The sequence below is a fragment of the Medicago truncatula genome, chromosome 5, assembly GCF_003473485.1.
Source record: "Medicago truncatula cultivar Jemalong A17 chromosome 5, MtrunA17r5.0-ANR, whole genome shotgun sequence".
In the NCBI taxonomy this organism is placed as follows: Eukaryota; Viridiplantae; Streptophyta; class Magnoliopsida; order Fabales; family Fabaceae; genus Medicago; species Medicago truncatula.
The window spans coordinates 6,084,676-6,100,097 of NC_053046.1; the positions used below are offsets into that span (position 1 = coordinate 6,084,676).

Consider the following 15,422-nt stretch of genomic DNA (forward strand, 5'->3'; position numbering starts at 1 on the left):
TTACATATTTAGCTCAAATTTGATATTACGCCCAAACTATGAAGTCCCTTTAGACTTGGTGGATTATTTTTTGAAAGTGCGACTTGTGGAATAGTAAAGATGATTTGTTTTAATATTTTGAAACTGGACAAAAAAAATCTAGTAGATTTTGTGTCCAATTCAATTTTACAAAATCAACTTCTAAGTAAGTTTTTTTTTTAAATAAATTTTTGTAAGGTGGAAGTAATCTGCAACGATTGCCGCTTCAATGACAGTAATGAATAATGATAGGTGGAAGATAGATTACACAATAACAAATGAGATATTTTTTGTAGGGAACAAATGACATAATTGTTAATGAGAGTGAGCATAAAAAGAAAACAAAAATAGTGAAAATAAAAATTGCACGTTGATTAGCAGGTGTATAAAGAAAAATGAAATGAATGATGAAGCATGGCTTATCCAACAAAAAAAACATGGGCTTAAATTGGTTCGGGATGAACAAGCTCAACAAGAAATTTGATCAATAGACCCCTTCATTTGCTTATAATACCGAAAATATCTCTCTCGGCCTCGGGAGTTACGGGGTATCTCCCGCTCACTCAAGTTTGAAGGTTACGACCTGATTTTTTTTACTTATATATCAAGCAACCAGACTTCTACTACACAACATACCCTACACTCTACCATCATATTTGCAAAATAAAAAATCGGGGTTTCCAATTTTTTATTTTGCAAAAAAAGAGTTTCTCAAATCATCATTAAAGAATTTCTACACTTATTTGCTGTCAAAGAACATATATTAAATATCTTAAACTGATTGCATTGTTGTTTTGTGTTTCTTTTAAACCAGAGTTGTTTTTTATTAGGATTTAACACCTAAGCCTATCTTGATTAAACTCCCGAACCATTTAGGAATGAATGACTCAATTTAATCGCAATATTTTGATGTTGCTAAATTATAATTTTTTTTTTATTTTGTTATGTGCTTCATTTATAGTTATGGTTGATCATCCTATTGATCCAAAGAGAAACAATGGTGAAGCTTTTGTTGATTTGAAACCAGACATTGTTGAGACTTTCAATGATTTGAAAACAGATATTTTGTAGGATTCCAATGATTTAAAACGAAACATTGTTGAGGTTTCCGTTGATTTGGAACCAATTTCTTCACATAATCCATCTTCGTTCGTCAAATCATTGTTGAGGTTTCCGTTGATTTGGAACCAATATCTTCACACATCATGTGCATTAGATTAATCCCAAATTAATTTGTTCATGTTTTTTCGAAGGATGGGTGTCCTCTACGTCCCACCTGTTCAGAGTGGAAACTTTACAAAAAAGATAAAGTTGAAACACGGGATCATCAATTTTTGTTTGAAGAACTCCTGAAAATTGAAAAAGGTGACCGACTATCCAAAGTAACAAACGAGGACAATCCAATTCTGATGGATGGTGATGATGAAGAAGTAATTTGACAAGTAGGATGTGACTTGTATAAGATATAATTTTATAGTGCATTGACAACTTTTTGTGGACCTTAGTGCATCAAAGTTTTTTGTTCATGTTGTTGTTGCTCACACTTCTTGGTGGTCCATAATTCACATACATTTTTGGGTGACCAACATTCCACTAACACTTATATAAATATATGTCTTTAAGTATATATTATGCACCGAAAATTTATGTGGTAAATATTGCACATTATGTCTTTACATATTATGCAGTGGATTACACACCAATAATTTATGTGGTAAATATTGCACCGGGTCTTATACAAGTACATGTCTTTGCCTTTCTTTCATATACATATCTCATAAACTTTCATTTTTTTTTCTTCTGGTAATTTTTCCTATCTCTACATTTCGCAGGCATGCCTCCATCCAAAGTTCATATCTGATTTGAAGTTTTGAAGAAAATGGTTCAGATGTATTTAATTTAGCCCCCAATGACAAGTTGACTGAGTTGGCGAGGCAACTTTACTATTCATCATTTTGATACCATGAGTAGAGACAATTCATCCACTATTTTGCATCCCACGTTGTCGTTTCACCACCTTCCTCGTATACCTCTCCATGTCTGAGAAAACTCTGATATGTTTGTGTAAAAATCACTTTGTTTACCCTCCTATTTTCACTTTGACCTAAAAAAGTTATTCATATTGGAAGTGACAAATATTACAATCCATCTTCAGACACCATCTAGGAAAACATGAAGTGTATGTCATATCATCCTTGAGAATCTTTGAATAATGAGCCACAATACCTTAAGACACAATTTGATTTTCACAAGCATCATGAATGAAATGGTTAAGTTGCCTCTCCAACTCATACAACCTGTCATTGGAGAGATAACTCATCCACTAGTTTATTTTGAGGAGAGGTATATGTGAATGTACACCACTAACCAACTTGTCATCTATGAATGAAATGGTTAAGTTGTCTCTCCAACTCATTCAACTTTAAATAAAACATCATTTCGATAACATGAATTGAGGAGGATGGTGGCAATGAGGTGGTATCGAAATGATGTTTTATTTTAATTGCAAATACATATCAATTATGAACCACTAACCAATTTTTTTTATTAATATTGAACGAAAGTTATATAATTTTGTATGTTTCCTACGACAATGTATTTGTGTATATTCAAACGAAAGAGATTAAATTTTATGGGATAAACTAAAAATTTTATTTGAACCAAAAAAGATACCTAAATTTATTGTAGATAAGTATAGAACATGATTAATTTTAGTAGAGAAAAAATTTACACAAAAAAAAAAAATTAGTAGAGAAAATCTATAAAAATAAATAAAATTCAAAAACATAGTTTCTTGTGGCATAGCGTTAAAAATGCTATCAACCAAAATCAAACAAAAACTGTCAATGACGAAAAATAGCATAGTATGGTGGGGTACAAGATTTTATGGCAGGGATCTTGCAAGTCTTTATTCAGCAAACAAATGTGTAGGCCTCAATCCAATTTTCAATGCAACAATTCCAATAAGTAGACCAACAGAAGATACGATATGCTCAATATTCCAATAAGTGATGTTGTAGAGTCGAGGTGGTGGTGACTCACATGTAACTCCCCCCATTCAATATCAACTCTTATAGTTGAGAGTATAATAATTTGATAACAATTTTATGATAACCTTCTTTTCTCTTTTTTTATTAGTTGAGATTAATAGAGAGGGTTAAGAGTCTCACATCGGATATGAGTTAGTCTGATAATGTACCTATAAGTGAGGATAATTCTCACCTCATAAGCCGGTTTTGTAGGATTGTGTTGGTCTCAACCATAATTTTTAAGAGAGAGAAAAATAAAAGAGAGTAAAAAGAATTGTTCAAAAGTTACCATTTCTCATTTGAATACTCGAGTGTTTATCAATATTTTTTCATATTTTTCAAACAATTAACTTGAACATTAAAAAGAAACTTTGGCATGTGAATTTTAAGTTGTTAATTATGGTTACTTATTTAATCACTACTGCTAGTAGTAGTAGTATGACAGTATCATTAAATTTTAAGCATGTGATGGTTGCGTAGTTACTTAAGGTCCAGGGTACATAAACTGGTGGTAGATGAGTGTCTTGTGTTCTACTTGGTCAAATGACACATGTTGATTCAAACATGACACAGTAGTATGATGCAAATACAGCCAAACCGACACTTTCCCCTCCCTATCTCTCCCCCTTTTCTCGTTCTCTTGAAAAATTATTTATATATATATATATATATATATATATATATATTATTTTACAGATTATTAATTAAGTTTATGATGAACAGAACATATTAAAATTTTAATAATGTTTAGATGAATCTCTTCAAATTAAATGAGGTCTTGGATTCCAACCAAGTTTTGGCATACAGTAAACACTATAATTCTTAGGCATCTGGAATGGGAAGTGTTTTAGCTAATAGGGACCAAACCCATTAGGCAGTAGGCACCTCCTCCATCTAATAATAGCCATCAATGTTTGTATAGTTACTTCTACTTTCTTTCTCATCTCTTACGCCTAGATCACACCTTTAAAAGAATATATATTTAATTTTTTTAGAGATGCTGAACTAGATATATTGAGTGTAAGTACTTTCATTAAAAAAATTATATATAAATTAGTGATTTGTATATGTGAGTTTCATCTTAAGAACATTTATGAGTTTTTTTAAATTGATTGTCTTTGTGGATGTTCTTAGAAGTATTTAAATGTTTACCACTCACTTGAATGTAAAAGACACTTGAAAAATTAGTCTCTATAATGTTATTAACAAATACATCTAGTTTACATTAAAAAGATCATACTTTTTGACCAAAGAGCGTATTAAACTTACTATTTCAATGACTAGTTAACAATATTACCATCACATTTTATTTTTTCTTACTTTCTCTTTTCCCTTGTATATAAAAAAAAAAAAAAAAAAAAAATTTGGTATTTTTATCAAACTTAAAGGATTAAAATAGACATATTGCCTTAATATTACTTTTTCTTTCTTGATTTAGTAATAAAAATATGATTCTATTATGCATACTATCATTTCTCAACCAATATTTACATTAGGTAGAGTGAAATATAACTCAAATCACATAAGGTATCAAATTCGAAACAAATATAGTTAATAGGAGTGTCTCCACTAAAAATGACGAGCTAGATTCTTCTACAAAAGATTAATCATGAAAAACATATTAACAAATATATCATGATTGGCTAAAATCTAATAAGCATATTTTGTTTTCGGATTGCATGATTGGTGGCAGCACCCTTTGTCTTATATGGATGTTGTCTTATAATGTTATTATTTCTTTAGTTTAATTTGTTGCGGCGTTCCTTTTTATGGCACCGGTGACTTGACATTGTAATTGTTTTGGATGTTTTTCTTTACACGTCTTGTACAAGATGAAACACTTTTGTTAATGTTATATGTTCCATTTTGGTTTGTTAAAAAAAAAATATATATCATTTCTCTTCTATTAATTTTATAAGAAGATTTATGAAGAAGTATATATATTAGAAAAAAGAACATTAAATAAGTTAGTTAAAATATCTTTATAAGATTTCTTTATTAGTAGTTTGTATACCAAATCCAATCTTTTGAAGTTATTATAATAAAGAGAAAGCAGAGATAGTTGTTAGTTGAGGAGTGTGAGTCATTTTCCTTGAACTCAGAGCGTCGGTGAGATATCAAACACAACACGTTATCATATTCATTGTTCTCTTCACTTTCTCAACTTCTATGTTCTAACTAACCATTTCTTGCACCTAAACTTATCAACCTTCAACTTCATTCTTAGAAGGTCATGTAAGTATGGAAGGTAAATATTTTCCTTGTGATTATAGTTACATTGTAATATTTATTTGATTACAAGATTTAATTATTATATGGTTAAAGTTGTTATTGTATTTGTAGCCATGATCAAACCATTTGGAATTTTAGACTTCTTTTTTTAGCAGTATATAATTTTTTCCTTGACCAAAATATGCATGCAGAATCAGCATAATTTGAAGGCTAATTCTCCTAATGGATCAAAAGCAGTGGGAGTGGGGGAAAAAGACAAGGGAGAAAACAATTTTAGAAACAGACAAAGCAAATCTTACTTCATATGAAAATGAAGAGGTAGGTAATTTTAACCCTTTTCTAACATCCATTATTCTGTTCTTAATTTATTATTTTTTAATTATAAAATGGACAAAATAATTCTAAATGTAACTATATGTTAGAGATCTAGATTCTAAAATGCAACTAATTGGTATTTTTTTTTTGTCTTGTTTTTATTTTTCTGTTTTTAGGTGCAGGCACTTCTGTCTGATAAAGAAAAATTGGAGAAAGAATTAAAAAGATTAAATGATAAGCTTGTCTTTACACTCTCTGAATGTAATGCTAAAGATGATTATATGAAGAAACAAACAAAAATTGTTCAAGAAGCAGTGTCAGGTAATGTTCATGCATTTCTAGTTTTAAGTAGTAACTCGCAAAATTATTATCGAGTTTAATTTTCATGCATCGCCAGTGTGAAAAGTTTTACATTGTTAGCACATCACAACTAATCATGTATGTGACTTCAGATAGAAGTGGTTATGATAAGGGTCAAATGTTTAATGATCCGGCGGTTATGATTGATTGAGAGTGTGAGAACTCTTTACACTTATAGTTACGAGTGCATGAATTAAAATCAATATGCATATTTTTTTTTAAGAACAGTTATATCAGTCTCTTATAAAAGGTTCATTTGAAGGATGGGAGAAAGCAGAAGCTGAAATGTTGTCAATGAAGGAACATCTCGAGGAATCTATACACCAGGAACTAATTTACGAAGAAAGAGTTGCGCATTTGGATCGTACTCTCAAGGAATGTATGCGGCAGTTGCATTTTGTTAGAGAGGAACAAGAGCAAAGGATTTATGATGCTGTAATGAAGGTTTCTGTAGAATTCGATCAAGCTCGCGTTGTTTTAGAGGAGCAGCTATCAGAGAAAAGTAAAAGGCTTGCTAAAACTGTGATTGAAAATTCTTATCTTAACAAATCTATTATCGCGAAAGACAATTTGATTGATGATCTGAGAAGACAATTGAATCAAGCAGACGTGGATCGTAATGCATTGATGATTGGATTAGAGTCTGTTGAGAAGGATAATACTTCTCTGATGTATGAGGCTCGAGTGCTTCAAAAGGAACTTGATATTCGAAATGAAGTCCAATTTTCAAGAGTAATGCTTTCGCAAACAGCGTCAAAACTGTTGCAACTTGAGTCTGAGATTGATTCCAAAAACCAAGTAGCATCGGAGCAGCCTAGAAGTCATGTTGCATTGCAAGAGTTATCTTTGGCATCAATGTCTTACATTGGCAGTGATGACAATGTTAGCTGCGGGGAGTCCTTGGCTTCTGCATTGATTTCAGAATCGGAGCGGTTTAAAAGTCCAAAACATTTGGGATCATTGTCATGCAAAAGTTTTGGACCTTCAGATATAAACCTTATGGATGATTTCATTGAAATGGAAAAGTTAGCAGTGGTTTCTGTCGAAAAAGCCACTGAAATTTCTCATGCTTCTGTAGAAGCAAATAATGAAATAATTGGCTTCTCAGAGACTATACTAGATGAGATCAGTCCATTGTCTGATTCTGATCATATCTCGGAATTCGCTGCATCGAATCCGGAAACATGTTCCAGTGACATATTTAAGGGTAATATTCCTGGTTGGTTTCAGGATGTAGTTAGAGTGGTGTTGGAACAAAATTGTGTTACTGATTTTAACCCTGATGATGTACTTGAGGATATTAAATTGGCTATAAAGCACCTGAATGATCCAGATCAACGCGCATTAGATTCAGGCAAAGATTATTGTCAATTTGATCCATCTAATGCCGAGACTTCATTGATAAAGAGAGCTAGAACACAATGTCAAAAAGATCTGAATAAATCAATAGGTAAAATGATTGAGCTTATTGAAGGGATCAACATGCCTGTTGACGATAACGACAATTCAAATCCCTTCATGGTCCGTGCTTTTCAGTGGAAAACATCCGATTTCAGGGATGTCTTACAGAAATTTCTCAATATGTGTTACAGTATACTGGATGGCAAGGCTGATCATGAAAGATTTGCCACAGAACTAACTACAACCATGGAATGGATTATCAATCACTGCTTTTCGCTTTGGGATGTTTCAAGTATGGAGGATGCCATCAAAAAGAAATTTGATTGGGATGAGACACAAAGTGAAAATGAAGCTAAAGTTGGAATGTGCACAGATGCAGAAAAGTTGCAAGCGGATACGAGTCGATTTCAGGAATTAGAGAATACTATTGCCAACTTAAGATTGGAGTTGCAAACATTAAAAGAATCCAACAGAAGACTTGAAGATCAAATACAAAATGAAAAATCCTTAAGTAGATATCTTGACACTCAGCTTACAGAAACTGAATTAAAAGAGGCTTATCACAAGATTTTAGCATTAGAAGTGGAATTGGAGAGCAAGAACCACTTTTGTGAAGAATTAGATACAAAATGTGTTGAACTTCAGCTTCAGCTTGAAAGGTGTGAAGTAATTCTAATCCTTCAATATATATATTATTAGTTATGTATGCAATACTGTAATATGATTTCAGAACATTTTAGCATTTACTTTCTTATTTCAATACTGTCATACTGATGTATCATTTTTTATGGTCTCAGCACGAAAAGGGCGCGCTCAAATGGTTACGTTAATCAGAAAAATGAGCTGGTGCGAAATGTAAGTTCGTCTGTTTTATTCCTTAGTAGGAAAATCCATTTCTGCTGCAATATTGTGTTAAGGTTGTTTGTTTACATATCCTGCAGGAATGGGAGATAACAGCTGCTTCAGAGAAATTGGCAGAGTGTCAAGAAACCATCCTTAACCTTGAGAAGCAGTTGAAGGCAATTGCTGCAACAACAGATGTGTCAATTTTCAACAACATTATTGCCGCTCATCGTCGTCCTATAATTACAAACACAACTAGTGTTAGTGTTCCCTTAAAAGACAAGGTGAAAAATCGACCGTCCCTATTGGATCAAATGCTTGCTGAAGATGAAGCAAAAGCCAAGTTTTGTAAAACAAGCGAAAGAAATTTTATACAGCCACTTGAAAAGATCGTAGTTTTGAAAGGATTAAAAGGCCGTGATGACGATGTTAATGTCAATTCTTTGGCCATTTTACCTGCCAAGAAATATGGACGATTAAGCTTGTGGAAAAGGATGCTAGGGACAAGAACAAAGCCGAAACGAAAACAAGTGTATCAGTTTAACAAGTGAAATGCAGTGTGAGTTTAGTTGAAAACTTTCTGAGAGCGAAAAACACTTGCATCTAACATTGGTGTAATTTGTAACAGAGAGAGGTGAGGAATGTTTGTGTGTTTTTCTCTTCACTCTTGTGTATACGGCTGAATAAACTACTGAAAAATAAAATTCATGTTATTAATAATGTAATGCAATGCAACATTGTTGTTCTTAGATATATACTTCTGATTACTTAGCAAATGTAAATGCAAGTAGATAAGATTAATTGGAACAAAATTTCAATGCCTGTTTATAAAGGGTAACAAAATTTAGAGTATTTTTCTCCCAGATGTTTGACAGGTTGCTGCTCCACCAACAGCCCCTAGCCGCAATGCTCTTGTGGAGCATCTGGAAAAGTCGCAACACAAAGTTATGGGAAGCATCAGAATCTACTTCCGCTTACATCATCTCCCGTGCTAATGACTCCTTACAGGAATGGAGTTGTATGCAAAGAGCAAAGCTCCAAGTGCAAAATCAAGTGCTTACTCCCTCTTGGGTGAAACCGCGGTTTGGTACGATTAAATGCAACACGGATGCTGCCATGTTTGACAACAACTCTACCATAGGGTATGGAATGTGCTTCAGGAACCATTTGGGACAACTTGTATTGGGTAAATCAGGTTACATTCACTTATATGCCTCGTCCCTAGAAGCTGAAACCATCGCTTTACTCGAAGCTATCAAAATGGCTATTTCAAATGGATTTCACTCTGTCTGGTTTGAAACAGATTGTAAGTTATTTGCAGATTCCCTTTCATCATCTATTGTTCCTAATACTGAGTTTGGAGATCTAGTCTCTCAATGTCGAATCCTACAATTTTCATTATAGGAATTTGTTAACATTTTCAGTAAGTTAAGCATACTAATTTAATAGCGAAAATTGTTAAAAGTTTGTTTATCCTACAAAAGACAATAATCAACAAACTTTTAAACTAAGCAAAGCATTTGAAACCCCGTTGTTGTTGTATTATGTAGTTTTGTGGTTTTGAAATCAATGGTTTGAGCATAACAACTTCCCTTATACAAGTTGTAAATGGGTTTGATGTTCACAATGTTCATCTATTTATATCATATAATTTGTATTGTCTTAAGAAAGAATCGTTAAAGGCTATGTGTATATGCTAGAGCCTTGCAATGAACATGCTTGTCATTTTTAGGACACATAAGTTAATAATTGTTTGTCATTTAGAAAACACATCATTTAAATTGGGTATTATAATATGTTGTTATTAAATTTAAGTGGACTAAGGTTTCCTTGTGAAGAGAAAAATCAATTTGGCGGGCTAGGGTTACATGCAATATTCTTTTTCATTTATATTTATCAAGATCAAGACAAGACAAGACGAGATAAGATATCTCATTTTAATCAACCCCTCATCAAGGAACAAAAAAAAAATCAACCCCTCATCATTATATTTCCCTTTAATTATTCATTACATACTACACGCATAAAAAAAATATTTTTTTAGAAGACAAATAAAAATATATCGATAAAAACGAAATAAGCTACAAAAAGGAGTCATCAACGGAAGTCCAATGGACTAAAATACAAATTAGGAAAACAATACACCAAAAGAGGATAAATAAACAACAACGAAAAAACATCGACTAGACAAAAAACATCAGAAAAACTCCCATCCTCCAAACTCACCAACTCAAGACACCACCTCCTAAATCACCCCACCACCTACCTGCGAAAGAAAGAAAGAGAAGGGAACATCTTCCGGCTTTTCCTTACAAGTAAAACACTCCACTATTGTGAACTTTCAAGAACCATTCCTTCAATATGTATAACACCACTAATCGAAACAATATTTAAGAGGTTCACGTTTAATTTCACTCGTATTATATTGCTTCAAATTAATGAAGATTTTGATATAAAAAATGTACGTCTAAATTGATGGCGAATTTAATATAAACATGGAAACAAGAGAAATATTACGATTTAGAGAGAAACATGATGTATGTTGGTTGGATTCACATTTTGTCAGCACCACCATCACCGTACAATTATCATACGATTGCATGCCTTCTCACTGCAAACAAGAGAGGTTCACATTTAATTTCACTCATGTATTTTTTTAAGTCTCATATCACAATGCTTAAAATGAAGATTTTGATAGAAAAAAATTATATATATGGTGAATTTGACAAAATCAAATTGATCGACACATTTATTGAAATTTTTAAATGTCACTTTTGCCCAAATTGCAATGACTAACCGTAATTCAAATGATCCCTTTTGCTAAAGGACATTTTGGTTGAAAAAATGAAAAGCTAAACATGGAAGCAAGAGAAATACTAGGATTTAGAGAGAAACATAACTATGTTTATGTTTGGTTCAACTTTTACGATAACTAGTATAGTGGCCCGTGCCAAGCACGGGGAAATAAAAAAAAATTTGATCAAATATATAGATTTTATATTATGTTATTTAAAGTTATAAATGTGGTTATAATTTAAATTTAATATGGAAAAAAAATATCATCTTAATTTTGTATATAGTTTGAAATATCTAAACATTGCACATAACGATTAAAGTATTTGAATTTATACTTATACTAATTATTTGTAGTATAAGATGTACTCATTGTTAAACTTAGCATATGTAATATTTTACAAAAATACGCCGACGTATTGTATATTATTATTTGTTGACATAATGTATTTTATTAATCATATAAACTAAAAAATTTGTATTTTTTAATATAATAGTCAGTGTTAGATGTATACACCTAGTATGTGAATGCAAACGTTAATTTTTTTACGGGTGTGTATAGATATAGTTTGGGCTACAGAAACACCGATTGTTATTTGTTTATATATTTTACAAAACCAATGGTCTAATGTAAACATTGTATTTTAGGGTAACAATGATGTAAAAAAAAAGTTCTGCGTATTGTTATACCTGAAAAGTGCATCAATTAAAAGTCAATGGCAGGAGGATCTGCTTATATAGAAATTGCATGTCCTGTAATGACCAGTACGTCTTACAAAGAAATTAAAAAAAACGACTTCCAAACAATACGCAACTTTAGTTTTCTAAATTATAGCAACAACAATTCTAAAACATAACAAATGATCATACTTTTTGAAAAACTTAACGATGCACAACATTTGTGGTCTCCTTGCAAACATTATTATCTTCATCCAAGATGAGCAACTTCAAACCTTTTCTAGAAGTAACTCGAGAGACAGCGACATAGAGTTGTCCATGCGTGAACACGGGCTTAGGAATATAAACTCCCACTCGAGATAAAGGTTGACCCTGACTTTTATTTATTGTCATTGCAAAACAAAGCGTCAATGGAAATTGAATGCACCTGAATTTGAAGGGTAGTCCTAGATCACTCAGAATAAGATTCATCCTGGGAATGAATACCCTCGTACCTGCCCTTTTTCCTGTAACTACAGTAGCAACTATCGTGCTCTTCCCTAGATGTGTGACTGGCAGCTTCGTACCATTACACAGTTCATTGGCCTGATCGATGTTTCTCATCAGCATAACTGGACATCCCACCCTTAGTTTCAACTAGTGATTTGAAATCCCAGAGCTCTTAATACCATTAAGAAATTCCGTTGTGAACCACTCACCTTGGATATTAAAATTTTCACCCGATCGACAAACAGAATCAGAGCTAAATTATCTTATTTTTGGGTGATTTTTATATTTTTAACATTATATTTATACCAATATGGTTCGTAAAATATAATACATTTTAATTTATTTAACGTTTTTATATATGCTTAAAATTATGTTTGTATAAAATTTATTTAATATATACAAACTTCTCAAATAAGTTGACTATCTAGGAAAAAAAATAGTTTACATATCATTAATGCATAAAAATCATGTGATTCCCCTTCCTTTCTCCAATAAATGTATAAGACCTTCCTTTCTCCAATAAATATATAAGATAATCTATTAATGGTTTTAAATTAATTTAATCAAAATAGTGTGATTCACATTACCTTTTAAAATTAATAATGGTTTTCTGTGAATTGAATAATTAAGTTTGTTAATATCTCATCAAACTACTATTTGTATAGACCAATTTTCGTTTTGTATATTCGATTTATGAAAAGAAAAAAGCAACATCGTTGTGTTAGAAAGATGAGAGAATTGTATGTATATTATTTCTTCTATGATTTTTTTTGCTACTCATGTATTTAGAGAGGGGAATGCATGTGCTGATTCTCTAGCCAGTCTAGGGCTAACTCTTGATCACCTTAAGATTTGGTTGGATGCTCCTGACTATATCAAGTCTTCCTTAGCTAGGAACAAAACTGGGATGCCAGAGTATCGTTTTGTAACTTTCTAAGGAGGTTTTGGTTTTGTATGCCCCCCTCCTTTTGCTTGGATTTTCATTTTCGCCTTTGTTTATATATTTTGGTAGCCTAGCCCTTTGCTAGCTACTCTTTTGGTTAAAAAAAAGAATGAAGACAATAGGAAGAAAAAAACAATAAAAATGGATGTCCAACTCGAATTTTTCATTCGCACCCATAATCAAATTTCTATAATATTCAATAAGATCCTATCAATATTAGAATCTTAATAAAAAAAATCATGATAAACATATGACAGTTCTTACAATCTGTTTTTGTAGATGCACATCAAAGTTGAAAGTACGACATAATCAATAATCTATAGAAACACCACTATTTTGGAATGTGAAATATCTTTTACAACACAAATTGTATCTCTAAAACTAGTTACATAATAGTTGTGCAAAAGAATAATCATCACTTAAAAACTAATAAAATTCATTCATTCTAATCGAAGTGTTTAATCCAATTTCTTCTGAGTTCGCACCGTATGTTGATTCTTTCATCATACTCGTCGTTTGACATCCACTTCTACAACAATTAAAGATCATGTGAATAAAGATCAAGATGAATTGAACATAGGAAAAATAGAGAGAAGTTCGTTTAATTGTTTTTCCAATTGAAAAATGTCAAAGAATAAATAATTGATCATTCTCCTACATTTTTTTATGATGTTGTTTCCTAACATACATTAATTGTCTTTTTTTACTAAAAAATTAATATTTATTCATTGATAGATTATATCAAATATAAACATAATTTTAACATCACTAAAAAAAGTTGGAGTTTGGACCTCATTGAAAGATCTACATTTATTATATATATTTCCTAGATAAATAAACTGATGGTAGAGGAAATGAGTCATTTTTTTTCTTCTACTAAATTATAAAAATATTTTATATTTTGTCGTAATTCTCAATAAGTATTTTTTTTTGTCAAAAAAAGTATTAATTTTTTTGACAAATAAACAATAATAATTTATTAATTGTTGGTCGTTAATACGGATTGATTGTAAAAAATCATCTACAAAATTTTTTTTTTTTTTTTTTTACAATAAAGCAATTATCTGTCAATGTATTATCTTTTTTTTCCCAAATACGTAATCATAATGTATCGAATCATTAATAAGAATGAATTGTAATAATTGTTTTTGTTAAAAATTGATTTGTAAATATTTGATAATGAATCCTTATATTAAGGACTCAATCAATACATTATCTTTATTTATTTGACAATAAATATTAGTACACCATGACAATTATGACAAAATATCAACAGTCTTTAATATAGTACTGTTTTTTTTTTAAGTATAGTAGTATTTTTTATTACTATTTATTAAAAAAATTAATATTATGAACATCTATCGGTACATTTTTTTTTAGAGAGAGAAAGAGAGAGAGTTGTAGAACCCTTGCATCTCAATAAAAATCCCTCTTATTTTTTCTCAAATGAAAGTAGTTAATAAGATTTACATATTAAGCAAAATATCTTCCATCGGAGATGCTCTTATAGACTTAAGGGTGTGTTTGTTTCAAGTTTACCAAATTTATTCCTAGGAATAACATTCCTTGGAATATAAAGATGAGAATTTTATTCCAAGGAATTTAGGAAAAATATGTTTGGTTAGCTTTATAATATTCCTAGGAACCATAAAAATAGGAATTATAATAGGTAAATTATTTATGAATTTATTCTCATCTCCATGGGAACTTTATTCCCACTCTTTTCCTTGGGAAAATTTTTCTATTCCCAAGAACATTTTATACCAAGGAATAAATTTTAGTAAACTTGTAACAAACATAGGCATATACATTTATATCATTTTATTCCCGGGAATCAACAATTATAACTTGAAACAAACACGCTCTAAAAAATTGGAATTCTTTTCATATATAGGATTTTTTACGCATTAAAATATATTGATTTTATAATAAGTATTATTCTATAATACTTTAGTATTTAATTTAGTCATGAAAAAACAGACTATGATTATAAAAAAAAAATCATAATATGATAATGAGGAAAATATTTCATTTGAAAGTAAAGTAAGATTGATAAAAACACATTTCTTATTATTTTTTTGAATAAATACATCTCTTATTATTTTGAATCACAAATAATTAACATCCGACATAAAGATCAAAGAACTCGGTTGAAAAAGTATGTGAAAACGTCTTTGTTTTTAATATTTGACTGCAAGTGCAAACTTCTTAAAGCTAAAATTTTGACACATTTCTTATTACTTTTTTGAATAAACACATTTCTTATTATTTTGAATCACAAAATAATTAACATCCGGCATATTTTAAAACATTCTAAAGAT

At 30.8% G+C, this 15,422-nt stretch overlaps 2 protein-coding genes across 3 annotated transcripts; both read left to right on the forward strand.

Moving 5' to 3' along the window:
* Positions 1-5,086: 5,086 nt before the first annotated feature.
* On the forward strand, positions 5,087-8,949 carry LOC11410593 (filament-like plant protein 7). 2 transcript variants are annotated; one of them, XM_003611646.4, is made up of 6 exons: positions 5,087-5,295; positions 5,471-5,597; positions 5,771-5,915; positions 6,217-8,014; positions 8,153-8,210; positions 8,297-8,949. In XM_003611646.4, the coding sequence occupies exons 2-6, from the start codon at positions 5,502-5,504 to the stop codon at positions 8,747-8,749; spliced, it is 2,550 nt and encodes an 849-aa protein (XP_003611694.2). In that variant the 5' UTR covers positions 5,087-5,295; positions 5,471-5,501; the 3' UTR covers positions 8,750-8,949. The 2 variants fall into 2 exon arrangements, with proteins under 2 accessions (XP_003611694.2, XP_024640371.1); XM_024784603.2 differs by having other exon boundaries at positions 5,087-5,282.
* Positions 8,950-9,104: 155 nt separating this feature from the next.
* On the forward strand, positions 9,105-9,602 carry LOC112421950 (uncharacterized). Its single transcript, XM_024784163.1, has one exon. It carries the CDS (start codon positions 9,105-9,107, stop codon positions 9,600-9,602), a length of 498 nt encoding a protein of 165 aa, XP_024639931.1.
* The last annotated feature ends 5,820 nt before the right edge of the window (positions 9,603-15,422 follow it).

Excerpts from the sequence above, each read along its gene's own strand:
- LOC11410593 (XM_003611646.4), top strand. The coding sequence starts at position 5,502 with ATGGATCAAAAGCAGTGGGAGTGGGGGAAAAAGACAAGGGAGAAAACA. Across the intron at positions 5,916-6,216 it reads TGTTCAAGAAGCAGTGTCAG|GATGGGAGAAAGCAGAAGCT; the intron begins GTAATGTTCATG and ends GTTCATTTGAAG. Across the intron at positions 8,015-8,152 it reads CTTCAGCTTCAGCTTGAAAG|CACGAAAAGGGCGCGCTCAA; the intron begins GTGTGAAGTAAT and ends TTATGGTCTCAG.
- LOC112421950 (XM_024784163.1), top strand. The coding sequence starts at position 9,105 with ATGCTCTTGTGGAGCATCTGGAAAAGTCGCAACACAAAGTTATGGGAA.